Source organism: Stylophora pistillata, chromosome 4, assembly GCF_964205215.1.
Source record: "Stylophora pistillata chromosome 4, jaStyPist1.2, whole genome shotgun sequence".
Classification (NCBI taxonomy): Eukaryota; Metazoa; Cnidaria; class Anthozoa; order Scleractinia; family Pocilloporidae; genus Stylophora; species Stylophora pistillata.
In genome coordinates this window covers 28,478,733-28,504,604 of record NC_142522.1, presented here as the reverse complement: position 1 = coordinate 28,504,604, position 25,872 = coordinate 28,478,733, and the positions used below count along the sequence as shown (strand labels likewise).

The 25,872-nt window shown below is 38.6% G+C and overlaps 2 protein-coding genes across 10 annotated transcripts; one reads left to right on the top strand and one right to left on the bottom strand.

Annotated features, from left to right (window-relative positions):
* Positions 1-1,077: 1,077 nt before the first annotated feature.
* On the top strand, positions 1,078-9,442 carry LOC111329297 (short transient receptor potential channel 4). 4 transcript variants are annotated; one of them, XM_088758961.1, is made up of 9 exons: positions 1,078-2,051; positions 3,013-3,352; positions 3,758-4,226; positions 5,449-5,647; positions 5,860-6,034; positions 6,300-6,329; positions 7,491-7,520; positions 7,665-7,689; positions 7,853-8,090. In XM_088758961.1, the coding sequence occupies exons 1-9, from the start codon at positions 1,206-1,208 to the stop codon at positions 7,884-7,886; spliced, it is 2,148 nt and encodes a 715-aa protein (XP_088615087.1). In that variant the 5' UTR covers positions 1,078-1,205; the 3' UTR covers positions 7,887-8,090. The 4 variants fall into 4 exon arrangements, with proteins under 4 accessions (XP_088615087.1, XP_088615088.1, XP_022789686.2 ...); XM_088758962.1 differs by having other exon boundaries at positions 5,860-6,042; XM_022933951.2 differs by lacking the exon at positions 7,665-7,689 and having other exon boundaries at positions 7,853-8,022.
* Positions 9,443-12,708: 3,266 nt separating this feature from the next.
* On the bottom strand, positions 12,709-25,872 carry LOC111329296 (short transient receptor potential channel 4). Of its 6 annotated transcripts, none has more exons than XM_022933943.2 (8): positions 25,660-25,871; positions 21,048-21,133; positions 18,507-19,276; positions 17,776-18,163; positions 16,392-16,863; positions 15,889-16,087; positions 15,259-15,429; positions 12,709-13,659 (listed from the first exon to the last, which is right to left on the bottom strand). In XM_022933943.2, the coding sequence occupies exons 2-8, from the start codon at positions 21,073-21,075 to the stop codon at positions 13,567-13,569; spliced, it is 2,121 nt and encodes a 706-aa protein (XP_022789678.2). In that variant the 5' UTR covers positions 21,076-21,133; positions 25,660-25,871; the 3' UTR covers positions 12,709-13,566. The 6 variants fall into 6 exon arrangements, with proteins under 6 accessions (XP_022789678.2, XP_088615083.1, XP_088615084.1 ...); XM_088758957.1 differs by lacking the exon at positions 25,660-25,871 and adding an exon at positions 23,650-23,673; XM_088758958.1 differs by lacking the exon at positions 25,660-25,871 and adding an exon at positions 23,166-23,427.

The window sequence follows — 25,872 nt, the reverse complement described above, 5'->3', positions numbered from 1 at the left end:
GTTCACCATCTCGCACGGCGTCACAACTCAACCTTAACATGACGTATAAAAGTGGTGTTGAGTTCCCAATGGAAATTAAAATATTTTGCCGTCGCGGATTTGGTTCGAAGACGACGCAAATTTTGGTGATTTCACGTTGTTGTTTTGCAAAGGACGGCTAAAAGATGCACTAAGTTTTAAAATGCACGTGCTTAGCTACTGCTCTGCTGATTAGATCTTTTTTTTTTTTTTCCACGTTCTCGTTGCCGTCGCTGAGGTGGTTTGCTTAAGTTCCCTAATGTCTTCCTTTGAAACTTATTAATTTCGAAGTTGAACATTTTCATATTAAGCCGCTCCTTAAAAGTGGAATCATCAAGATCATCATCTGCATCAACAATGACTAAATGTTTTCAACCACCCAGCTATACTCGACTCGTGGCAGGCATTGAAATTACTCATGGTGTGCTGTGATATTTTATCTGACGTCACTTTTTTCAGTTTCTTCATATCTTTCAAAATTCTTCACTTTCCTATCTCTGGATATTAGTCATTCATTGTCGTTCAAAGCGAATTGAAGTTTTCTTTTACGTTCCGTGAAGAGGGTCTCATGATGGGGTTAACTGTCAACCATCAAATGACCAAAATACTGGAACCGTTTTGATACATCACAAAAATAAATTTATGTCCTTTAACATCTTGTCGCGAGTAAAACTGGTTAGCGACAGAACTGACTTCCGGTGTGGAAACACTTCCGTGTCGTAAAACGTCCATCCTTTATTAATAAATGGTGTTATTAATTAACAGTTCTTAAGAAACGAGTCAGTATGAAAAATTAATTACAGCCAAATTCTCGCGTTTGGTTCGCTTTATAAACGACATTCCAAAAAATTAACCGTCAATCGTCAAATGAACTAAGTTTTAACGTCAACCTGACGTCAACGTGATCCCCTCGCCCCATTGAGACCCTCCGGTAACGTCTGCTCGTCTCTTAAATACAAGTTTGATCGACAGCTACAATTTCCACCAATCAAGAGAAATGATCCGTTTCTGTCCACTCACCGGTGTCAAGTCCTTTATAGGAAAATCACTGACACTGCCAATTTTCTTTATTTTGGACCTTGGACCGCACTGGTATTTTGCTTTCAACAGCTTTTTACTTATTGTGTTCAATTAGGACGCTCCTCTCGCCACTATTTTTTTAAACTCTGAATGCGACAACATACGAGATGGCTGAGCAAGGTAACGAAAGAAACGGACAACACCAAACAGAAAGCGGCTCAAATGTTTGCACAGATTTTCTTGATGCAGTTTCGAGGGGCACAAAGGAAGACGTGGAGCAATTTATACAGCCAGCGAGTTCAGACGAGCGAAGGGATAGTCGAGATGAAGATCCAACACGTGTGTCTTACAAGCAACAACTTATGAAAGCCCTTGAAAACGAGGATGCCGTCACAGTTTGGAAACTAATAGCAAGGGCCAAAGAGTCGGATCTCAAAACGCTAGAAAAGTTAAACAAAACTTGTGAAACTGTCGCAGAACACGAAAGGCTGAAAGAGAAAGGACTGATCAAATACTTTTGGGAGAAGTTACGCGGCCAAATCCGATCTGCAAGCGAACGCGATACTCACGCTTGTATTTTTCGTGAAAGCAGGCCGGCGCAAACTGAACTTCAACACGAAGAAGAACAGGAGTGGATAAGGATACTTTCTGATCCACTCTACATTGGCCTAGAATGGCTATGGAGAAATAATTTACAGCTGACGGGCACCGCTATCCAACAACCGGAGAGGAGAGAAAGTAAACTTGGAGACATCGTTCAAGCTGCTTTAGATGATGCCTACCTGCTGGAAAAAATTGCTCGGTACGAGCATCATTACAGTCGAGACGAGTACTATAAGCGGGCATTGGAGTGTGAGAAATTTGCGGCTGACGTTGTTGAAGGAAGTAACTTCCGGCAACTTCGGGAGGTAATGGATATCGACGGAAACGGCTGTTTGATGGAGAAGAAACCTAAGAACTTTAATCAGAGCCTGAGTCTTCTCAAGTTTGCTGCCGACAAAAACAGAAAGATGGTTTGTAACCTTGCATTTCATTAATTTCTTTTACATGTTACACGTATTAGGTTGGGTGGCTATAACTTACTCGCTAGCTCACAACGTTTGAGAGCATAAAAAAACATATCACATACACAGATTCGCCGTGGAAATAACTTATGCATCGAGCAACAGCATCGAGTTTTCAATTCTAAATGAAATTGCCATGAATAATACAGTAATGAGGCATTAAAAATGTTCCGTGATTTCGGCTTTTGAGACCATATATCACTATTAAATGAACTAGACTCTTTCATTTTTGTCGGAAAGCCTGTGGCAAACATTTCAATTTTCTTTCGGGTAAAACAAACAGTCATTTGAATAAATATTCTGCAGAGCATGTATTTAGTGATCACAAATTCGCTGATCTAAGACACGTCAAAATGAAGCGGGGGATACTGAAAGGTAAACGTACACTCAAAGTGTAATGTCTATCTCAGAGGTTTACTCCCTTATACATGGCGACTTTTGCATTATGTTGTAATTGATTAATTTCATATAATTTAATTTGTCTGCTCATGAAAATCATCATGGGGGAAACAAGATCTAGGCGGTAAGGTCAATTGATATTCCATTTGAGGTTAGATTATAGCTTAATTGATTAATGGAGTTATGAGGACCTGATGCAAATATAAAGCAGTATGAAAGTGAAATTTTGCTGGTTAGGGATATAAAATCACATTGACATCTCGACACTATTGTTGCTAACTTATAATTAGCATCTCGGCGATATGCCCGTCTTTTTCTTCAAGAAATCTGGGCTGTACTGAAATGCATGTTAACCGGGTTTTAAACCAAGGTTAAGCTGCTGAATTAAATCGAAGCATGTTATAATGAAAGGCTTTGCCAACGGGCTAACTTAGAATGAGCTGGCGATTGCCACATCAATGGGTCACAATTTTTCCTAAAGTCTCTATTCTTTTCCCTAATCAATCCGCAGTTTGTGGCGAACCCAAAATGCCAATGGGTTCTTAACGAGATTATATATTATAAATGGCCTGACTGGCGGAATAAAAGCAGATGGACCAAAGTGGTGTGGTTCTTCTTTCAACTACTGCTTGTGGCAGTATCAAGCGTCTTTTACATTCCGATACGATTGGTTCGTAAATTTTATCGTTGCTGTCAAGACGATGGGATTTGGGAATTCAGAGAGCTTTATGAACACCCCTATTCCAAGTTCATCAACCACACGATGTGGTACCTGGTGTTTCTTTCGATGATATTCCTGACCTCCTTCGATAGCAAGTTTGGAACCACAGTGACTGGGCTGATATGGTGTGGTAGGTCTCCTGTGCTACTGTCCTGAAGATATCTGTCATTTGCATTGACTCAGCTGTAAGGCCTTTAAGACTTTAAGCCTATGATTTAAGTTAAGATTAAATAGCTGATGGACAGAAAGAAAGAAAAACCGTCCAAAACAAAGTTATAATTACATACCGATTATTTGTAAAGAATAATATCTTCTTTACATCCGAACATTTCAAAATCATATTTTCTTTCCATTCTATGGTTAAGCATCAAAACATAGTTTTCAATTTCAATTTGCAAGAGTAAAGTACATTTACAAATTACTTTAATAGTTAGCCAGCAAAACATAGTTCCAGTATCAATTTACTAGAGCGAAGTACACATACAAATTTATCTTAAAGTTGTTGTGCTTAAACAACTGTACATTTTTTTCACAGACTACGTGGTGGTTTCGTTTGTACTTGGCTTACTTCTTCAGGAATGTCTCGAAGCTTGGAGACAAGGAATTTATATTTATATGTCAAAGTGGTGGAATGTCGTAGACACGCTGATCATCTTCACTTTTCTGGCGTCCTCGACTGTGTGGCTGCTCTCCTATTGGTACTTTGGAAAATGGAAACCAAGAGAAGCATTTGTTTTAGCTGATGTGTTGTACGCAAGCGCTTCCGTAATGGCATATTTCCACCTGACGCATATATTTCAAGTTGATTCAGTACTTGGCCCTCTACAGCTTTCCCTTTACAAAATGCTCAAGGATGTGCAAAGATTCCTCTTTATCTTCCTTGTGCTGTATTTTTCGTTTGCTAATGGCGTTGTAAAAGTCTACTCTTACTACGTCATCTCTCAATTTGAACTGAGGAAAAATTGGAACCACACCGAGTATGAGGAATCCCATTCCTACGCAGAGTAAGAGAGTTTTAGTAAACAAATAGCTGTACATCACTAAGAACGTGGAACATTAAGTTTCACATAGAAGAGATAAGAAAGTTATTCCCTAAGGTTTTTCTGGAACCGAGTTATATTTAAGAGCCCCTAACCATAAATATCGAGAGTTCGTGATCCGCCGACAGTTGCAAAATTTCGTAATTCATTTTATTTTTCCTAGAGGACCCTTTTGATGAACCTTTTTTAAAAATTATATAAAAAAGAATTAGAGGAATTAAAATACAAGGATGAAGGGTCAAGGTGGTGTATATAATGATTTGTAAATATATATGGCAGACCTTATCACAGGCCACTAAAGTTGACTTCTATTTTACCTCTGCGAAAAAGACGCGAAGTACTTTATTTCAACGGTCACTATTCAGACTTAAACGTAACAAAAGAAAAATAACTTTATATTTTTTAAAGAGATTAAAGAACATCTACTAGCACACAAAAATTTAAAAGCGGTACTACATCGCATTGTGGCGTACGAAGTTGCCGAAGTTGCATAATTTTTCATAGCTTTATGAGGTGGGGACAACAGCCATCTAGGCGTATTTTGAACTTTTTGATTTTTTTTATATTGTTTTTGAAAAAGGTTCATCAAATGTGTCCTTTAGGAAAAATAAAACGAATTACAAAATTTAGCAACTTTCAGCAGATTCTCGATATTTATGGTCAGTGGCTCTTAACAACAGTGATGCCTTCAGCATTTTCCCGAAAGTAACTGAGAGGTGAGTCAGTGGTGGTAGATTCATCTTGAATTTCTCGACTACTGAGAGATAAATTCATTAAGTAGCTTTTAAGCCGATAATGCAGAGGCTCGAGAAACAGTGGAGTGATTTGACATCGCAAAGCCAATCACACGTAGAATGTTACCCATTTCACCGGTTTGCATTGTGCATGTGTGCCAACTTAGAGTTACTTCATGTCACATTTCCTCGTTGAGGTTGTTTTTTATACATGTGCGTGATTAAACCGGAGCAAAACACAGATATAGGCCACCTTGAAATCAAAGCTTTCATCTGAATTCAGATTTATGAAACATGGACATTGGCATCGAAGGAGAGTACTAAAACTCGGACGTTTTCGTTTGGAAACGAGAAAAAAAGTGAGAATTAACTTGGTAAGAAGCGAATATTTTATTTTAGTTTCTAACCATTTATAATACGTTGATATCGATATCGACATCTTTGCTTTTCAGTCACAAAACGGCGTTTATAGCGTTATTCTGGTTGCTGCTTGGCCTCGTAGAGGAAGACAAAATCGATGTAAAAGACCCTGCCTTTACTCTCACCGCCACATTTGGTCGTCTTTTCCTGATGGCTTACGTGGTTTGCACTGTAATAGTAGCTTTGAACATGCTGATTGCCATGATGAACAATTCTTTTGAGAGGATCATGGTGAGTACACACTCAAAGTAAGCACCATTAATATTGTTGCAGGTCTATCAGATTTGACCCATATGCAGGAAGGTTTACTCACTGAGGAAGAGCGACATGAGGAACCAGTCTATTAAAGTAAACTCCTCACAGCGTTGTTCTTGAAACAAACCACCGCCGCTACTTAAGAACCTTTTCAACCTCTTGTAACCTTGTTTACATCTCAATTTCAGAAAAACTCAGATATTGAGTGGAAATACTCGAGATCCCGCATGTGGCTGGAATGGATTGACAAAGGCAACACGATGCCGGCACCCATAAACATAGTCTATTACACTTTTTATTTGATTGCTCTATCAATTGACAAAGTGGTTGGGAAATTCAAAGAAAAATGCCGTTGCTGTCATGGTAATGGAGTAAGGAAAATAACATCAAGAGCTTATCAGTAAACTCTTGTGATCATTTATTGTTTTTAAGTTGTCCAATAATGACCGGAAAAAGTTCACCTCTCAAACTCCACCATACCGTAATTTCATTTCAGATGAGGTTAGATATTTGTATGTATATATTGATAAAGTAAAGCATTAATTTTTAATCCGGTCTTTTTCAAATAAACTGTCAAAATGGGGCGTTAATTTATCCTCATTTCCTACATTTCATCTTTATGTAAAAGGAACCAGACGAAGAACAGGCGCAAAGAGAGGTAAGCGGGGCAAATAAGTAAAAATAATATGTTTCTTCTTGGGCCATCATAATTTGATCAAAAATAAGACACAAACAGCAGTGATAAACATATTGAACTTGCACATTTTGATTATGACTTGACGTTTCGTATACATACATTTTCAAAAGTAACCGTTCAAATTTAAACAGCTATGTATATATATATATATATATAACTAAGGTGAGGGGACTGGAACCAAGATTAAGCAAAAAACTTAACAGTAAACAATAACACTAGAGCAGATTAATAAAGCAACAGCTTTTCACTTCCGACGTTCACTTTGAAAGCTGGCTCAAGTTCTTGAATAAGTAAGGACTCTTTGATTTTACAATGGTAGTCTGTTTTGCGTTCGCCAAAATATCAAAATGATCCCACTTGATATTATGTCTAGTGGCCTTGACGTGGTCAGCAATGGCTGAAGTATTGTCATTTTTAACGAGGGCCTTAAAATGTTCGGTTTTTCTATCACGAAGCCGTCAAAGCAAATTGCTGGGATTGTAATGTTTGTTACATTGGTAAAACTAAACGACGGCTTCACGTTAGAAAAACCGAACATTTTAAGGCCCTCGCTAAAAATGACAATACTTCAGCCATTGCCGACGACCACGTCAAGGCCACTGGACATAATATCAAGCGGGATCATTTTGATATTTTGGCGAAGGGCAAAACAGACTACAATTGTAAAATCCAAGAGTCCTTACTTATTCAAAAACTTGAGCCAGCTTCCAACGTGAACGTCGGAAGTGAAAGGCTGTTGCTTTATTAATCTGCTTTAGTGTTATTGTTTAGTGTTAAGTTCTTTGCTTAATCTTGGTTCCAGTCTCCTCACCTTAGTTATATATATACATAGCTGTTTTAAATTTCAACGGTTACTTTTGAAAATGTATGTTGAGTACATACGAAACGTCAAGTCATACTCAAAATATGCAAGTTCAATATGTTTATCACTGCTGTTTGTGTCTTATTTTTGATCAAAAATAATATGTGTTAAAACATAAACAATACTGTAATTTTCATTTTAGATAAGAGGTTAGATTAATGAAGTAAAGTATTAATTTTTAATCCGGTCCTTTTCCAATAAATTGTCGAAATGAGGCCTTAATTTATTCTCATTTCTTACATTTTATCTTTATGTAAAAGGAACCAGACGAAGAACAGGCGCAAAGAGAGGTAAGCAGGAAATATAAGTAAAAATATGTGTTAAAACATGAAAAAACCAATGCCTAACTTCTTTGATATGCAATATCATTTGTATCAATGGAAATATCATTTCAGGTAATAAGACTTGATTCTTAATTTTTTTTTTTTTCAAAGAGACGAGATTACGGCCAGGAAAGAGGTACATGTAACCTTGAGGAAGTAAAACTTTGACATCTTTTTCATGTTACAACAAGGGAATTGATCCAGCGAGCTTGTAGCATACGAAAACAACAAATTCTCTCAAATTCAATCGATAGAGTATCACGATAAAGAATGTTTTCCAATTTATTATTTCACCATAGAGACGAAAAGAAACGATTAAGAAACTGGTGGTGAAATATTTAAGGGATCGCTACATTGAAAGATGCGAGGAAGACAACTCAGTTAGAGACCACACAGCGGATGAGGAGAGAAGGACTGAAAGAGAAGGAGAGAGCTCCCTGTCCACTGAAGATAACATCAAGTTACTTAAACGATTAGTTGATCGTCAGACAAAGGAGCTTGCCAAACTTAATAAGATGATGGACACATTAGTGAAGTGATAATGGCGCTAACTGTTGCCCTTCTGAACATTTCGTCACTACTTTTCAAAGTGCGTCGTCTCAGAAAATGAGACTAAGGGCACTTTGAACCAATCTCATGCCAGTCCCTCCACAAAAACAAAATGATAAAAAATTAAGATAAACAAAGAGTCATGCAATGTTAACCAGAATCCATGGAACAAAGATTAGAGGCCTTACCTCCATTTAATTCACGGTTACAGTGAAGGGAACAAGACATAAATGAAGGTAGAGTACAAAAAAAACAAAACAAAACAAAACACAGACTTCATTAACTACATGTGTATGATGAGCGGCAAAATTAGAAGGTAGAAATACTAGGAAAAGTATTCTTTCAACATAACGATTTACTGAGATTAATGAGACCGGTCTTCAAATAAAAATATTAGGTTTGTAGCCAGACATGTTAAATTTTTTGGGTAAAAAGAATTGAAAAGTTGGCACTGGCTAAAACTATATGGTTCAGGATGTTTCGGTTACTACTGTTGCCTTCTTCAACAAGATGAAAAATGCACGTATCTAACGGCGTCCTGTTCCGTATATGTACATGATGTGTGACAAAACTAAATCTCGAAGGAATTTTTTAAGTGTAACAATTGTCTTTAGTGTTTAAATCGTTGACAGATCATTGGCGCGGCAACGTAGAATAGCTAATTCTTGAAGCTTGGCATTCCGTGCGAGATGGAAACGCTATACATAAACGAACACATAGCATCACCAAAAATATAAAATAACTTCAAGAATTTTTAGAGCCATTAAGAATAGTTCAGAGACTCAAGACTTCAGCACAGTTTTTCCCGATACGGACCTCTCGGCTGGTGGATAACATATATACATTGACTGCGCTTGAGGCAATAGTTGTTAAATCGTAACAATCTAAGGCATATTTCTTTCTTTATAGCATCTATACATTGACTGCGCTTGAGGCAATAGTTGTTAAATAGTAACAATCTAAGGCATATTTCTTTCTTTAACGAATGAACCTCAATGAATATGTAGATAAATGGAGGAATACAAAGTTTCATAATAAACCTTCATTGCAAAATTATTTACGTATTGGGCCCTGAACATGCAATTTTTTTAACAAAGTAATTGTTTGTACAAGGTTCATCAATTTTACCACTGGCAAAAGTGCATACCGGCATGTAGATAACTTTATGGTAAGTAAGAGCGTGCGATCACGAGTTGTGAAGAATAAAACTAACGTGCGAGTTCCCTTGTTTACAAAGAGTAAATACAATACGAGCGAACTAACCATGAAGTAATTTGTTTACTGGTATTTCATATGTACTGCTCAGAGATTAGAACAAGATATTAAAATTTGATCGTGAATTGCGTCTACACACCAAAGCAAGATGCTAAAGGGATGCACTTTTATATTAAAGCTTATTCAAGAAATGTATTAAACAGTTTTTATCTAAAATGATATAAAAAAAGCGCGGACTGGAAATTTCTCAGATGAAAACTGTTGGAAGTTCAGATAAAAGCCGTGGACAGTTATTAACTTCATTTTGTAATTGCTGTTTTGTGAACGCGAATCACAAATCATGTGTAAATGCGAAGCGAAATGCCTTCTAATCAGAGTTAGAAAATTGAACTTTCGGTCATCTTTTGTACTGTTTTGACGAGATTCCTCCATAGTTTCCTGGATTGCCTATGTCGGGTTCTGTCCTCGTGTATCGGTTCACAAGAGCCAATACAAAAGACCAAACAATACACAATAGCCAACCGATAACTCCTAAACAAAGAAAGAACAATGGTAATTCCCTTGTGAACCGGTACACCAGGACAGAACCCAATGTCGGGGATTGATTCAAGCTGTTCATGTTAATGCCGGGCCATGAACATAATAACAGCGCCCTTGAGAGCGACAGCGACAGCGTTTGATTATTCGACGATTCTCGTGTAATTCGTTTTCTGTAGGCTTCTTGTGGTTCTGTCCTAGTGTACCGGTACCGCTGACCTAGTGTACCGGTTCACAATTAATGTTGGAGGATCTTAAAACTGGTCATCAATCTCCGCGTTTCTATTCATATATTCACTTTTTGGCCATGTTCCCTGATGTTTGCCCTAAACTAACAGTTTAGAAATATTTTGATATCCAGTTTTCAATAACTTATTAATTCTGGCCAGTGGCCACACTACGCAGCGTCATCCCCATCGTTTTCAATATTATTATTATTATATTATTATTATTATTATTATTATTATTATTAATTCTGAACTTTCGGTCATCTTTTGTACTGTTTGGACGAGATTCCTCCATAGTTTCCTGGATTGCCAATGTCGGGTTCTGTCCTCGTGTACCGGTTCACAAGAGCCGATACAAAAGACCGAACAATACACAACAGCTAACCAATGACTCCTAAACAAAGAAAGAACAATGGTAATTCCCTTGTGAACCGGTACACCATGACAGAACCCTTCTTGTTGTCAGCCCACTAAATTTCGTGACATTCTTAACTTCTGTTGTTTAGATACTACGGAATAATTGAGTATGTTTTAAACATTTTTATAGCGGGACAAATTTAAATAATAATATTATTCGTCGCTGAGATGTTGCCGCTTTACTACCACTATGGTTCTTTACATTGGGAACTAGTCTAGCTTTCTAGTATTTTCTTTATTAATAAATTCTGACTTGTTAACACTAACGGCTGATTTCTTGAACCAAGATTTTTCACACCTGTTACTACTCGATAAAATGGCGCATCGTTATGAAGGCCGTTTCTCGGCGTAGAGTTCATATATCACTACTGGATATCTATTAGACTGTGAGACTAAAAAAAGTTTTGGTTTTACTTGCCAAATATCCCTGGGATTTTCTTCAGTTCTTGTCTTTGTTTACCTCTCAGTGTACTCCAAAAACTCCTCACCATTTAACATACCTAGCTGGTCCCAGAGGTTCTCTTCTCTCTCCCGGAGTACGATAATTCGGGTTCTGTCATCGTGTACCGGTTCACAAGAGCCGATACAAAAGACCGAACAATACACAGCAGCTAACCAATGACTCCTAAACAAAGAAAGAACAATGGTAATTCCCTTGTGAACCGGTACACCAGGACAGAACCATAATTCGGCGCAAAGCACCGACCAAGGGAGCTGCAAAGCAGCGAGCGGAAAGAGAGAACCTCTGGTCAGGACCGTTGAGAATCTCACTTTCATGCCACCAAGCTTCAGGTGACAACTATCAATCACGCCCCTTTCCGAAAACCAATCAGAGTAATTTACTAAAATACCTCTGGGGGTAGGTGTGGTGCTTTTACTTGTATCTGGAGTGGGGGTGGGGAATATATTTTTTTTCGTGGTCGTATAACTTCGCGAGTCTTGTTGATCACTGTTTACTATTGGTTATATTTATGGAGTCTATTTCAAACGTACTATTTGAAAGTGTAATCTCTGGTTGTTTGGAGAAACGTTTTCCCGATATTTCTAAACAATCTGATAAACAGACAAAATGTTTTCGTCGCTGGTGTGTCGGTGTTCTTGCGGTTCTCGGTGAATTACAATGAGATTCTTTCGCACATCTCTTGCGTCGCGTCAATTCTCCGACATCTATGTTTACTTCTTTGTATTTATTCCTGAACTCTTGCAATTCTTCGGATTGACTGAGTAGCTTTTCATGCTTTAGGACAGCTCTGTAGCACTTTTTACATAGCACTTGTGAGATCTTGGAATTGTTTTCAACTTTGGCGTTCACAACAAGCCTAAAGCGGCGCAGAAAATCTCGATTCTTCTCGTTGAAAATATTCAATTGAGAATAGCCATTTATCTTGACGTTTTCGTTACAAAATCGGCAATAATCGTTTGCCCGAGGGAAGTAGATTTTAATCGGGGTTTTTGTTAGAGTTCGTACAACATGCGAGCTTGTCATTTGGCACGTGTAGCAAATATTTTGACAGATATTGTAAATACGACCACAAAACAAAATATATTCCCCTCCCCCACTCCAGATACAAGTAAAAAACACTACACCTGCCCCCAGAGGTACTTTAGTACTTTACTCTGATTGGTTGTCGGAAAGGGGCGTGATTGATAGCTGTCACCCGAAGCTTGGTGGCATGAAAGTGAGATTCTCAACGGTCCTTACCAGAGGTTCTAGCTCGTTGGTCGGCGCTTCGCGCCGAATTATCGTACTCCGAGAGAGAGAAGAGAACCTCTGGGACCAGGGTACATTTAACAAATGGTAAACAACACAGCGTACACTATTAAGTTATGGATGCACGAGGAAGGTTGCTAAGCACGAAAGAAATGTAAGAGTCGCGCGAGGCGTTAGCCTGGGTTCTTTGCAATGTTAACTTTTCTAACATAAGTTGTAACAAAAGATTAAAGCCCTCGATGCACTGCGCCAACTATAGAGAAAAATAGCACAGATAGTGCAGGTACGTGTTGAGTAAATAAAATGACGGCTCTATTGATGGCATGTTTGTTTTTTGCAATCCTTGTACCCGCGCTGAAATGCATCAGCAAAAGCACGCCCGAAAACTGTGATCAGCCACCTTAACCTGAATTGAAGAAGAATCTCTCTACAGAACAAGACTTATGAATCATTCGTACATAGTTAAATTAAGTATCAAACTCCTGACATTTTAGAAAGCTTGGGTATAAAGTGTCGCTTTATTACTAGAAAACGAATTGTTTCTATTTTCTTTTTACATCGCGTGTTAACAAATGATTATACATTCTCTTGGTGTTACGAATTGACTCTATGTTATGCTAATATTTGCCTAAACCGGAAGTTGTTTAAGCATTAACAAAAGTCAAAATTGTCTCAGTCTGACGAATAACTAAAGCGGCACTTGTAAACAATACTAAACTCCCTTTATTAGCCACGTGGTCTTAAGAATGTGAGCGTTTGTGGTAAACTTCCACAAGGCTGTTGCTCGGTTAGCGTTAATCCTCTCGGCCTGTTTCAGTTAACCTTCCACTTTTCCATTTAAAGCAGATTTATATTCCTAATTAAACTTATTATTTCCCACCGTGTTATCTTCGCTCCTGGTAAAAATATTAACATAAAGAGTGTTTCCTGGTCTACTGCATTGGTGTTGATTTCAGACGCTACGTTCGAGTAGGCAACTTTCATGGAGATAAAAACCTTATATCGAATGTAAATACAAGACGTAACTGGGAAAGCGAGGAACATATACCTAACAAAGATTCCTTCGACAACTTTTAAGGCGGTCAGACTAAACTGTTTGTCATTTTGGTCAAACTTCGTTTCCATGCCGCTTTTGTCAGCAGAATTGGACAATGGATAACTTAAAAGGCCTTCTAATTTCAATGAGAAGGAGAATAAAAATGTTGAATCTAAACCGATATGTGAGAATGACCTACACGGCAAAGTCTTGCTAAATTAATATTATAATATCAGAAACCTTAGTTAAAAAATCATTTTGATTGCTATACACTTGTGTGGAATGTCATTTTGTTATTTGCTTGGGAATCCATTGACCTCTTCACGGGCCGGCTTGTCCTAGCAACACAGTCCTCAGTAAGAAGTTCTTTTTCAGATACCTTGCAACGGAATATTTCATAGCTTGCATGCGCTTCTGAAAAGAAAGAAAGAGAGAGAGAAAGAACAAAAAACAGTTCAAGCACAGTTCGTTTGTGGCCATCTAAAGGCGAAATTAGGATTGCAACTTTCTTCTTTTATATTTCTCTTTCACTAGGAAGGTGACTTTATTACTTGGAAAACGCAAAGTAGGAACGCGAGCGATACACTTACAGTCACCAATGTCATTATTTTATTCTCTGCAGCTATTGCACTATATCACATGGAATTACTGAATAACTACCTCTCGTTTATTGAACAGAAGGAAGTTTGTACTTTAAGTTACAGATCGAGTTTTTTTTTTTTACTAATGCGTGGCCCAGGCGCGAAGCATTGGAGCAAAAAGTCGAAAGGGAAAAAATTAATACGTAACCGAGATTACAAGACTGAATGTGGCTGTCCAACATATGCATGTCTGACGAGTCTATAAGAGCTAACCGCCTCCCGGTTAGCTCAATGGATAGAGCGCTGGACTGTTGTGCGGGAGGTCGAGGGTTCGAGCCCCGGCTGGACCAACACTCAAGTCTTAAAATAATTGAGAAGAATATGGTACCTTTCTATAACATCAAGAAATGGTTAGATATTCTAGTCTTCTCGGATAGGGACGAACAAATGGAAGTCCCGTATCCTACAGGGTTAGGGGTAGGAGACGTTAACTTCCCACGCACGAGATTACTGTGTGATGGATGTCCTCCCCTAGCGGGATGGGAGGGTAACAGAACCCCCTTTGATACCAGTGTTTACTACGCTGAAGGGGCTATCCTGTATAGATATAATTTGGATATATCAACAAAGTTGAAATGGTAAATTGGCCACCGTAATGATTACAAAAGCTGACGTTTCGAGCGTTAGCCCTTCGTCGGAGCGAAGGGCTAACGCTCGAAGGGCGACGAAGGGCTAACGCTCGAAACGTCAGCTTTTGTAATCATTACGGTGGCCAATTTACCATTTCAACTTTGTTGATATATCCAAATTATTTCGTTACTCCCACCGACGCAGCCCCAAACATTTTCTTTCGAAACTATCAGCCTTTATTCATCTGTATAAATATAGATGTCTACTCTACTCTATGGGATGGGATGGGTGGGTTAGGATTGATTGTAAAGCGCTCTTGATCTGTCATTGCAAATAGCGCTCTATAAGTGATAAACTGTAATTGTAAATTGTAATTGTAATAATTTGGTAACAAACAAGGAGGTGCTTTGAAAACGAATTCATCTTTAAAATTTTCCGGGCCGCAGGTGAAAAGGAGCGCGAGTCATAGCAGGATAGATGATGGTATAGCCACATTCAACAGTCATACAACCCTCTTTCAAAATTCTTGCAATTATGGGCTTGCAGAAACAGGAAGACCCAAGAAAAAAGCAATGAGCATGATGGTTACTGAGAAACTGGAAACTTAGAATCAAAACCATGATGGTACTAAAGCATTTCTTATAACGGCTAAACAATAATTAATCATCAACGAGTTTTGTGGGATAGTCTTGGAGAGAGATTATGTTTACAGCGTTATGTTCACTCAATTCCTTGATGATCTTAAACCAGATTCTATAAATTGTCTAGCTCTTTTGGTTGGTAAACAAACAGACAGTCTTACCTCACGATAGATTGACTGTTTTTCCTTCTTCCGACATTTACGGAAGCAATAAATTGGGATGTAAAAGGGTGACAAAGAATAATATACAAGGTTGAAAGGTACAGGTATGGAGTTTCCCTCGTTCATGTAGTCCAGCCAAATTTGAGTAGATGTTAATTTCCACTCTTCATCCTTCGAAATAAAAAAGGTTAAGTCAAAATAATATATTAACGAAATGCAATCAACACGCTAATGACTAGATTTGCTCACAAGTCGCGCTTTTAAGCGAGTAGCGCGAGCCGAGTAGCGAGCGCGAGTCGAGCTGAGCGAGCTGTAGCGAGTCCTATCACACCAGAACAGAAAACCAAGCGAACGACTTTGAGAAAGTCTAGCTAATGACAGCCATTTCAAACCAAGTCTTAATGGTGTATTGTTTACATCGCAGTCTTAGGAGGGTATAAAATGCACATTGCAAATCTAACAAATTAGAGCTTCCAAAGATTAGGAGACCGTTCAGGACACGTTTTGGAAAGGACTGGAAAAGTTTTAATGCGGCTAACTCTGTCTCCACTTATCATGATACTTTCTTGCCTTGAAATGGTTATAGGTCTCTTATTTTTCGAATGGCTGAACATGCTCACAAACACTTACCGTAATCGTTTCATATGAGTTGTTCATCATGGCGATCAGCATGTTTAAAGCAACCATACTGACACAAACTACGTATGCTATCAAGAAAATGCGACCAAAAACAGATATAAGAGAAAATGCAGGATCATCTACGAGTATTTTGTCCTCATCCACGTTGCCAAATAACAGCCAAATTAGCCCATAGGCTGTTAAGTCATGCCTAAAAGACAAAGCGAAAAAAAGTATTTATTAGCGGAAGAGTTTAATATATGCTTACATTGCTCTACGTTAAATGAGGATCATCTCTTATAAGATGTACCACATATACGTTTCTAGGGTCACGGATTTTATACTACAATCCCTTTTATCTGCACTGCCTTAGCCCATCTATCCTTTAATCATTTCATCCAAGGCGTCGACTGTCTATCTGTCTCTTGCTCTATCTACCTTCTTACATTAGTCTTTCTTTTGTCTGTCTCTCTTTCTCAACTTTCGTGATTCTGCCACGGAGAAAAATTACTAACTTGGCATAAGGATGATCTTCCGCGTAGGTACTGTTGCCAAGTTCTCGGCTTAGTTTCACTTGCGAGGAGACATAATACGCGTACACTTTTACCACACCGGCAGCAAAAGCGAGGAAGAGCATAATAAAGATCAAAAGAAACCTCATGACATCCTTCACCATTCTGAACAGGGACAACTGCAAGCGGCCAAGAGTTGAGTTGGTCTGAAACACGTAGGTAAAATGGAAGAATTCCATCACAGTGGCCGTTGCGTACAAGACATCAGCCACAGTAAATATTACTTTTCTTGGTTCCCATTCTCCATAAATCTCCCATGCAATTAGCCACACCGAGTAAGACACCAAGAAAGTTGAGAGGGTCACCACATGCATCACGTTCCACCATTTTGAGAAGTAGAAGGTGGTTCCTTGCTTATAAGCTCCGAGGATATCTCTTAAGGAAAGGCCAAGGACAAAGACAAGAACGGCATAATCTGAAAATGGGTTATAATAATAACCTTTAGTTTAAGAGGGTGACACCGATTACTTTGAAAATATTCTCCCTAGTGGCCCTCTAAAACACCCACCCATCCCACCCCAGGGGAGGACATCCATCACACAGTAATCTCATGTGTGGGAAAGAACTTCTCCTACCCCAACCCTGCGGGAGACGGGACCTCCATTTATTCGTCCCTATTCGAGAAGACTAGAATATCTAACCATTTCTTGATGTTATAGAAAGGTGGCAAATTCTTCTCAATTATTTTAAGACCGTGGGTGTTGTTCCGGCTGGGCTCGAACCCTCGACCTCCCGCACAACAGTCCAGCGCTCTATAATAACCTCAGTAGGTGTTGTATAGCGGTACTTTCAGTGTTCCCGAAGGATGAGTTAACTAAATAACCACAAACACAGCGATTAAACATCTGCACATGTGCCGACGTTGTAATAACCAAGTGACGTGACAAAATGACCAAGTTGTCGCACACGCGTTACAAAAATCAGACCAGCCAATAAGTCACGGTCTATTAAAAGCGTATAAATTTTTTGGTGAATCATAAAACAAAATGGTAAATCAACAGGAGACTCGTATTTGATTAAGGTTTGTGTTCGAACAAACTTGATTTTTCCTCCTCCTAAACTTTAATTCCTTTTACAGATCTCTATGAAAGTTTCAATTTTTTTGCGAGAAAGTGGCTGTTTGTAATGTTTTTGAAAATTTGGGCGTGAAGTTGGCGAGTGTCCGACCGAAATTGACCCCTTCGCGCATGCCTGACGTATGAAGCTGTGTTATATGAATATGCTTACTAATAAAATGTATTATGGTAGAGATACGAATGATCTTCTAGCTGAGATACATGACTTAAACCATTGTCCAACTTACAATTGTGGCAGACTGATGACTTACCAAGCGTGTCAAGTCCTGCTTCACTGTAGTATTCAACTTCGTTACCCATAGTTGACCAGAATAAAAGGCAAAGGAGGATGATATAAGACATCGTGTGGTTCACGAACTTAGAGAAGGGAGATTCATAGAGGGAATGAACCCATTCAAAAACTTCTTGAACACATCTTTGACAGTGATTATTGCTCAAGAAGCACGCACTGTTGGACTTGCTAGGGCAAACCTTTCCAATAAGGCGTAATAGAATGTAGATGGGGGCAATGATCGTCGAGAGAAGAAAATGAACGAACCATCGAATGCTTTTTTCCACCCAGCTTTTACTTTTCCAATCTGGCCATCCTTCGAAAGTTACCAGGTTAAGAATGAATTGACATCTAGGACCTGCCACGAACTGTAAATATTACAATAAATTAGTGAACATTTACGGAGCAATAGGGAACATAATTTTTTTACCAACTTTCAGGTCTTTTGCTTTATCTTCTTAGCATGTAAGAAAATTGTTCGCTTTTTAGTTTTACAAAGGTTTGCTTCGCCGATGCCGCATCAGAAGGAGCTAGTTGTCTTTAACTTCGGCGGATTAGGATCAAATCGAACTAATTCTAAGAAATCTCGTACTTTTCAGCTGAAATATCAGTTTTATTGCACGTTGTGAAGTCTCTTTTTACGGGCTTGAGGACTTCCGGATCCCTCATTATTACACGTAGTCTTATGCAAAAGCTGATAAAAAAACATACCTTCTTTCTTCCCTTGTTGGCAGCGATCTTCAGAAGGCTTAGGCTTTGTTTGTGTTTCGTGACTCGTCGCGGTTTCTCATCTAGTACAGAATCGTCTCCCTCGACATTCATGATCTCGTAAAACTGATCCAAGGTACTTTCTTCAAGAACATCAGTAGCAAATGTTTCGTACGCCTCAACTGATGATTTATATACATCTCCTTCATAACTTTGCTCGTGCCAGGCTATTTTCTCCAACCGGTGAGAATCCTCTAGAGCACTTTCAATGACATCTTCATTCTTGTCCGTGTGGCAGCTCCTCCAAAGCCATTCCACACCAATGAACAGCGGATTAGAGAGTATTTTTATCCATCTTCGCTTCCTTGCGTTGTTTTTCTGATCATCCTCTGCATCTGACCTGACCACACTGCACGATTTTCGGTCGGACCTGCAAAAAACTCTAAATGATTTAGAATTTTCGGGGCTGTTCTTCTCCAGGTTGGCGATGTCTTGGTATAAACTTGTCTTGGAAAGAATAGAATGTTTCTTTTTAACCAGTTCCCACACTTCTAAAGCCTCATTTCTTTCCAAGGCTCCGAGGAGCTCCTCAGCCAACAGATCCTCTGCACTGGTTGCCTCTTCGTCGTCTATCTCTACTTTATTAGCATATTCTTCCTCCTCGATGTTCCGCAATAAGTCTGTCAGGTCTACGCGACAGTTCAACGTCTCCAAAGGAACATCTCCTGTAGAACCCCCCTGCTCCATATTTAAGCTTCTGCAGATCGAAGAGACTGTGAAAAGATATTTGGAAGTTTTATTGCCACATTGATGTCTAATGGCAAAGGGAATATGAGGCGGAAACAAAGAACGAAAAAAAAAAAAACAGGAAATTTTATGCAGTAAGGCAACTAAATCGACCAACTCTGGGTAAACACCATGGAGAATACAACGGCTGATTCTCATTTTCTTCATTATAATAATTGTTTTTGTCATAGGCATGAGCATAATGCACAGAGTTCTAAATGAAGTCAAACCTATAATTTTCAGATAAGTATTTTGAAAGGTCAGGCTCATCTTCAGTTAAATCAAAATCATGTAACGTTAGTTATGAACTCAAGACAATCCTCGATTCTTTATTTGTGCTCTGAGGTCATGTAGAGAGCACTTCTTTATCTAAACGACAAGAATGGAGCGTCGAATTTTCTCAAGGTTCCAAACCGAGATGCATTTGGTATTACCTTTATGCATTTATCCACTTTCAGGCGACCAGAACGAATCTCAAACACTCCCTCCTTATCACGATTGATCCGGGTCATTCAGTAACTCGTTTCATTTCCTCTGAACCACCCTGACCCCTAACTATTATCATGTTTTATAACATCGCAGACAGTGCCCGTCGGCAATATGAAGTGAATCCTGCAGTTCTTTGACTAGCTTTGGGCAAGATAAACTCATCTTTCCTGTTAAAGTTTGCCCGATTTGATCCCGCGCAAGTCAAAGAAATGTTATGAGAGAATTTTACAGAGTATTTAGACAATGTTGGTTATTGGGTCGCAAAAGCGGTAGAAGAAATTCAAAAGAAAGAAACATATTATTGTACTACAAACATAGTTGGCTTTCTGTCACGGTTCTCGAAATAAACAATCAGTCTTGATTCTTAATGAAGCTAAATGCTCGTAGAATATATACGACCACTACATTCCGGCAATGTGTGGCGTACTTTTGTATTGAGCAACGATGTCGCGATTCCCGCCTTTGGAAAGTTTACTGAATGAACTTAGTTTGTTCGTTGTTTGGAATGAAAAAAAAAAAAAAAAAAAAAAGGGAAATTAATCGTTAGCTCGAAGATATGAATGTTATGTTCTCATGGTAACAATTTCTTACGAGTGAGCACAGGACCGGAACTCTTGAGATATTTGTTAATTATACTAAATAAACCATTGTCATATGTAGTTCTATCAAGGATTACGATACCGTTCCCTTTGTCGGGTTTCAAAATGACTATGTCCCTGTTCTTTCGGAGATTCCTTAAAATACTGTGTTTTTTCAGATTTGCAGTGGTAGGTCTATACTAGGATATGTAGCAAGGGGCAAGATGCGAAAGATCAGCAACTATTTTGCCGGTGTTGGAGGTGTCAATAAGATGTCTTTTCATCGTGTGGCTAATCAGTTCGAAGCAAGCAAAAATATCAGTCTTGCTAATGGTAGGAGGATAAATCGAGTGCGTTAGACCAAACTTGAGTGCTTCCGATTGATCTGGGGTGAGGTTGTGACCAGAGAGTTTCGTGATGGTTTCTTTCGAATTGAAGAGATATTGTTCTTCAGCGTCACGTGACAATAAAATTTACATCCGCTTCTCGATCCTCTATATGTATCAGCATCATTAACAATGTTTTCATTTCAACAAAGAAATCTCAGTAAAGAAGCATGTGAATGAATACAGAGTTTCATAATAATCTACGCCTTCGTTAACGTATGAGACCCTGAACATAAATAGTTTTTGCAAATGAAATGTGTGCCACGGATTCATCCGCCTGACCACTGGCAAAAACACATACATACATTTTCCGAATGCGTTAACTGTGTTCATGCTATGGTGGAGAGACACTGATTATACTTGTCATCAACCAGCATACCAAACTTGGTCCCTAAATAAAAAGCAGAGTGAAATATAAACTTTGTTAGTTATCCACACGTAAAAATTGTTCTGAGTGTAAATAGTTAACGATCAGCAGGTCTCGCGTGCCATTTCAAAATCTGCGGTTTAGCCTTTTTCTGTTATCCGTCAAAAGATAATTATCCTCTAAGTAATGTATTAACTACGCCACCGCAGCCTGGAAGTTATCGCTTCAATTCAAGTTAAATTCACTTAAATGAAGTCAGGGAAAAACTGCATTCTAGCTAATCGAGGAAGGAGGGGAAAACAGCATCGTAGCTAATCGAGGAAGGAGGGAAAAAAAGCTCAAGCTTTGTTTTATGAGCGCAAGAGAACGGTTTTTAGGGCGTACGGTTCTAATGAGTTGTCGACATCTCGGACGGATCAGCGATCCCTGAATATTTAGACCGCCACCCATTAGACTATGGACTCTAATTCACAGGCACCTTGACTGTCTGTAGTTTGTTAGAACATTATTTACCGATATCATACTTCGTTGTGTTGCTTCAAATTTGTCTGTATATTTGCCGAATCAACTCCGAAACATAATGTTTTAGCCTTCCGTTGAAACAATTTTTTGGGCTATTAACCCTGATCATGAAGAGCTCTATAAAGGCGCTGACGCAGATTAGCTTATATTGAAACAATGTATCATTTCCTATCAGAGAGGTGGGAGGTTTCATTATACATTGTGAAAGAGCAGCTTTATAAGAGCTTTTAAAGGCATTGATGCAAATCGCTTGTTAAATCAATTTATCGTTTCCTATCATAGAGGAGGTTCCATTACTTTATAAAAGAACAGCTTCGAAAAATTCTAAGGCACGTAGAAATCATCAGAGATACAATCTCGGTTCAAACGCTTAGCCTACTTCATTCAGTGGAGGGTTCCCTTTTCGCCTGTAAAACATGCAAAGACTTATTACAACTTTTTTCTCATGTCTTCTCCTCACGCTTCCTGTGAAGACTTTAAACTTCCCTCAAAGGAAGAATTACTCTTCAAAATTAAAGGATTTTTCAGGTGTCTCAAACAAAGAAAGCTGGATAATAATAACATGCAACTGATGATCTATTGGCCTTGAAAGGTGTACGTGCTTGTTAAATTCAGGATGACAGCTTTATATGAATAATTTGAAAATTTTCCATAATTAAATAGTGAGCCTTGTCATCCGGTCACGTACATTTAGTCAGACGGAAGGTGAAGGTCAAACTATACGATAGTATTGTTGCTGTATTATTATCCGTAAACCTTTTGCTAAATACCAATTTGATAATATGGAAAATTAAAATAATTCTGATTATTTATTCCAAACATGTTGTATGCTCGAATATCCATCAGTATTTAGAGGGATGGTCTTTTTTTTTTTTAAACGCACTCTTCTGTGTGGTTGAGATAATCACCGTCAGATTTACGCATTTCGTCGATTGTGTAAATTATACTTTGTGCCGTGTTGCGCGTAGTCATTTGGTCGATTGTAAAAATTACTCTATCTATTGTACGGACTACCTGCCATCTGCACCACATTGAAACCCGTGCATAGGCATTTATAGATTATGCTTGTAAAGTGGCATATTATGCTAGTAGCATTGCCTTTTTTTTGGCCAAATTATGTTAACATTATGCTCTTTTTTCCAAATTATGCCACCTTTTTTTTTAAATTATGCTCTTTGAAAAAATGCAAATAAGTCCAAAATATATATTTTTTAACTAGAAGCCGTTCGTCTAATGGAAAGAAACGCAACAAATCCACAATTAATTTCAAATAAACATGTGGTTCAGGTTAGACCCGGGCTCAGTGCTTCACAGTGAACTACAAATGCTACTAGTTTAACTAAAACTTTAAATATCGATTAAGGTCACCAAGTGCTTGGGACTAGAAACGAAAAATTATCAAATAATGGCATCAAAAATGATCTGATAATTATCAAAATGCGCAAATTATTCTAGCATTGCTACTTGGCAGAAATTATGCCAGTTTGCTCGAATTATGCCAAAAATTATGCTAGCATAATTTATAAATGCCTACCCGTGCATCGATCCCTTTACTTACAATTGGCGGCTGCAACGGTTTGTAGTGATCGTAAATTTCGTTTCTCGTTGTAATAAGGTCCCGATGGCTTGAATCTTGCGTCTTCACTGACGGGATTTGTTAAATTGGTCCGTGTTTTTAATCGTCGAAAGGAAGAATGCGCATGCAGATGATGACGTATTTACCAGCAGCTACTTGGGTGACATAAATTTATCAAAATTAAGCGCCGTAGTTTTTGACAAGCGATCATTTTTCCGCATTGAAAGTCACTTTGCCAGTAGGAGCCTCTTCACGCTTTCGATCACAATGACAGCATAAACAATAGACTTTACACAGCGGAAGTTGAATTCGCGTTCATGATTATCCAAACAATAAATATGTAAACGAAACTAAATTAGCGCAGTTTCTCGACGTAGAGTTCACATATCACTACCGGATAGCTATTAGACTGTGAAACTAAAAAAGGTTTGGTTTTACTTGCCTAACACCCCCGGGATTTTCTTCAGTTTTATCCATTGTTTGTCTCTCAGTGTCTTCCAAAAACTCTTCATCATATGCAATTTGGCATCGGTTGCATTAGAGCCCGCGTAGCAAATTTTTGAATGAGGGCGGGCGAGGAGGGGGGAGGGAGGGCTGAAGACGAAAGCTCAATTTTGAACTAACTAGCTGAGGGAGGGTGAGATATGTTTTGTTTAACACCTTCACGTCACGCAAAATCGTTTCGCATCAAGCCATAGGCTAACAAACTCAACCATTCAATACGCCGTCAGCCCCAACGTTGTTATTTTTCATGTCATTCTAAGCAATTCAATGTTTAGTTAACGCGTTTGGATCTCTGCAAAGCCATTTGACGCAGCGCCACACAGTTTGTGTTTACGCTGAAGCATTCGACGTTTGAATGATCTATTTTACGCACCGCCAGATCGTTTGTGTTTATGCTGTTTCATTCGACTTTTGAAGGATCTATTTCACTCAACGCTACACCGGTACACCGTTTCTGTTTAATCTGAACCATTGCATATTGCGGAGGGGGACAGGGGTGCGGGAGTCTGGGAGAACAGGGGGCTGGAGAGGGCGGAAAGCGAGATCTATGTAAGGGCGAGAGGCAGGAGCAGAAGTTAATTAAACGCTCGGTTGTTGTCCATTACCAATTACTTCCGAGCATCGACTGGTCTACTAATTCTGTTCTCCGTGATACTGAGAAGACATTAAACTTACCTCAACGGAAGAATTACTCTTCAAAATTGGAGAATTTTTCAGGTGTCTCAAATACAGAAAGCTGGACAATAATAACATGCAATAGAGGATTTATTGGCATTGAAAAGTGTAGGTACTTGTAAAATTTCAGGATGATAGCTTTTCAGGAATAGTTTAAAAATTCCCATAATTAAATACTGACCCTTGTCATCCGGTCACGTTCATTTAGTTAGACGCAAGGTGAAGGTTAAACTGTACGATACTATTGGTGCTTTATGATTATCCGTTGAACCTTTTGCCAAGTACTAATTTGGTAATATGGAAAATAATAATAAAATAATTCTGATTATTTATTCCAAACATGTCGTGTGCTCGAATATAGAGGGATGGTCTTTTTTTTTTTTTTAACGCACTCTTCTATGCGGTTGAGATAATCACCGTCAGATTTATGTATTCCGTCGATTGTGTAAATTATACTTTATGCCATGTTCCACGCAGTCATTTGGTCGGTTGTAAAAATTACTCATCTATTGTACGTCTGCCCGCTACATTACATTGAAACCCGTGCATCACACAGGAAAGCTTCTCGAGCGTCTCGTTCGTAGGAGCGTTGACCCAATCGAAAATTACTATCTCAGAGAAAAGGTTTACAAAAAGTCAGACCGTGAGGTTCGTTTCGGATGCAATAAGAAGTGCAAAGATCATTACATTGTCCTCAACTTTGCTTTGATCCTTCAAACTTCAACTCCTCCCACAATCGTATGATGAACATGTACAAATTGAACGTTAAAAAAAAAAATACAAAACAAACGTATCTGTTGTAGCGACGTACCAAGCTTATACACTTTTCTTTTTATCAGAACCTTTTTTTTCAAGAGCGTTCATGTTGAGATGAACCAAAATTTTAAGAACAAATTAAGAACATACTCAGTAGGCTGAGAGTCAGTTAGGAGCGGCTCTTTTTTTTAATCTTGATGAGAAGTATAAACTAAGGTAAAAGAAATGTAAAACTGTGGTCTAACAGGACAATGAACCCAAATACTTGGAGAAATTTTTAAAAATTAACTTTGTGTTTATTGCACGATACTTTGCGGAACAACTCGGTTTGTAGTCAAGCTTAGTCTGGTCACGTCCGAATTGATTAATTACCGCACAACTTTAAGACCGTGTTGAGAACGTTTTCAGGCTCAATCGCGGATAAAGTTTAGCCTCGGTACCAAAATAAGACGTTCTTATGAAAAGAAGGAGAGTGTATACCTTATTCCATTTTCAAGAATATATGTCGATCCCTTACCGTGATTGGCGGCTGCAACGGTTTGAAGTGATCGTAAATTTCATTTCATGTTGTAATAAGGTCCCGATGGCTTGAATCTTGCGTTTTCATCGACAGGATTTGATAAATTTGGCCCGTGTTTTCAATCGTCCAAAGGAAGAATGTGCATGCATGCTGTCGATCACGTATTTACCAGCAGATACTTGGGTGACGTGAATCATAAAAAGCGCCGTA

Excerpts from the sequence above, each read along its gene's own strand:
- LOC111329297 (XM_022933947.2), top strand. The coding sequence starts at position 1,206 with ATGGCTGAGCAAGGTAACGAAAGAAACGGACAACACCAAACAGAAAGC. Across the intron at positions 5,648-5,859 it reads ATTCTTTTGAGAGGATCATG|AAAAACTCAGATATTGAGTG; the intron begins GTGAGTACACAC and ends TCTCAATTTCAG. Across the intron at positions 6,330-7,490 it reads AAGAACAGGCGCAAAGAGAG|GAACCAGACGAAGAACAGGC; the intron begins GTAAGCGGGGCA and ends TTTATGTAAAAG.
- LOC111329296 (XM_022933943.2), bottom strand. The coding sequence starts at position 21,075 with ATGAACACAGTTAACGCATTCGGAAAAT. Across the intron at positions 18,164-18,506 it reads CCAACAAGGGAAGAAAGAAG|TTCGTGGCAGGTCCTAGATG; the intron begins GTATGTTTTTTT and ends TAATATTTACAG. Across the intron at positions 15,430-15,888 it reads ACTCATATGAAACGATTACG|GATGAAGAGTGGAAATTAAC; the intron begins GTAAGTGTTTGT and ends TTTATTTCGAAG.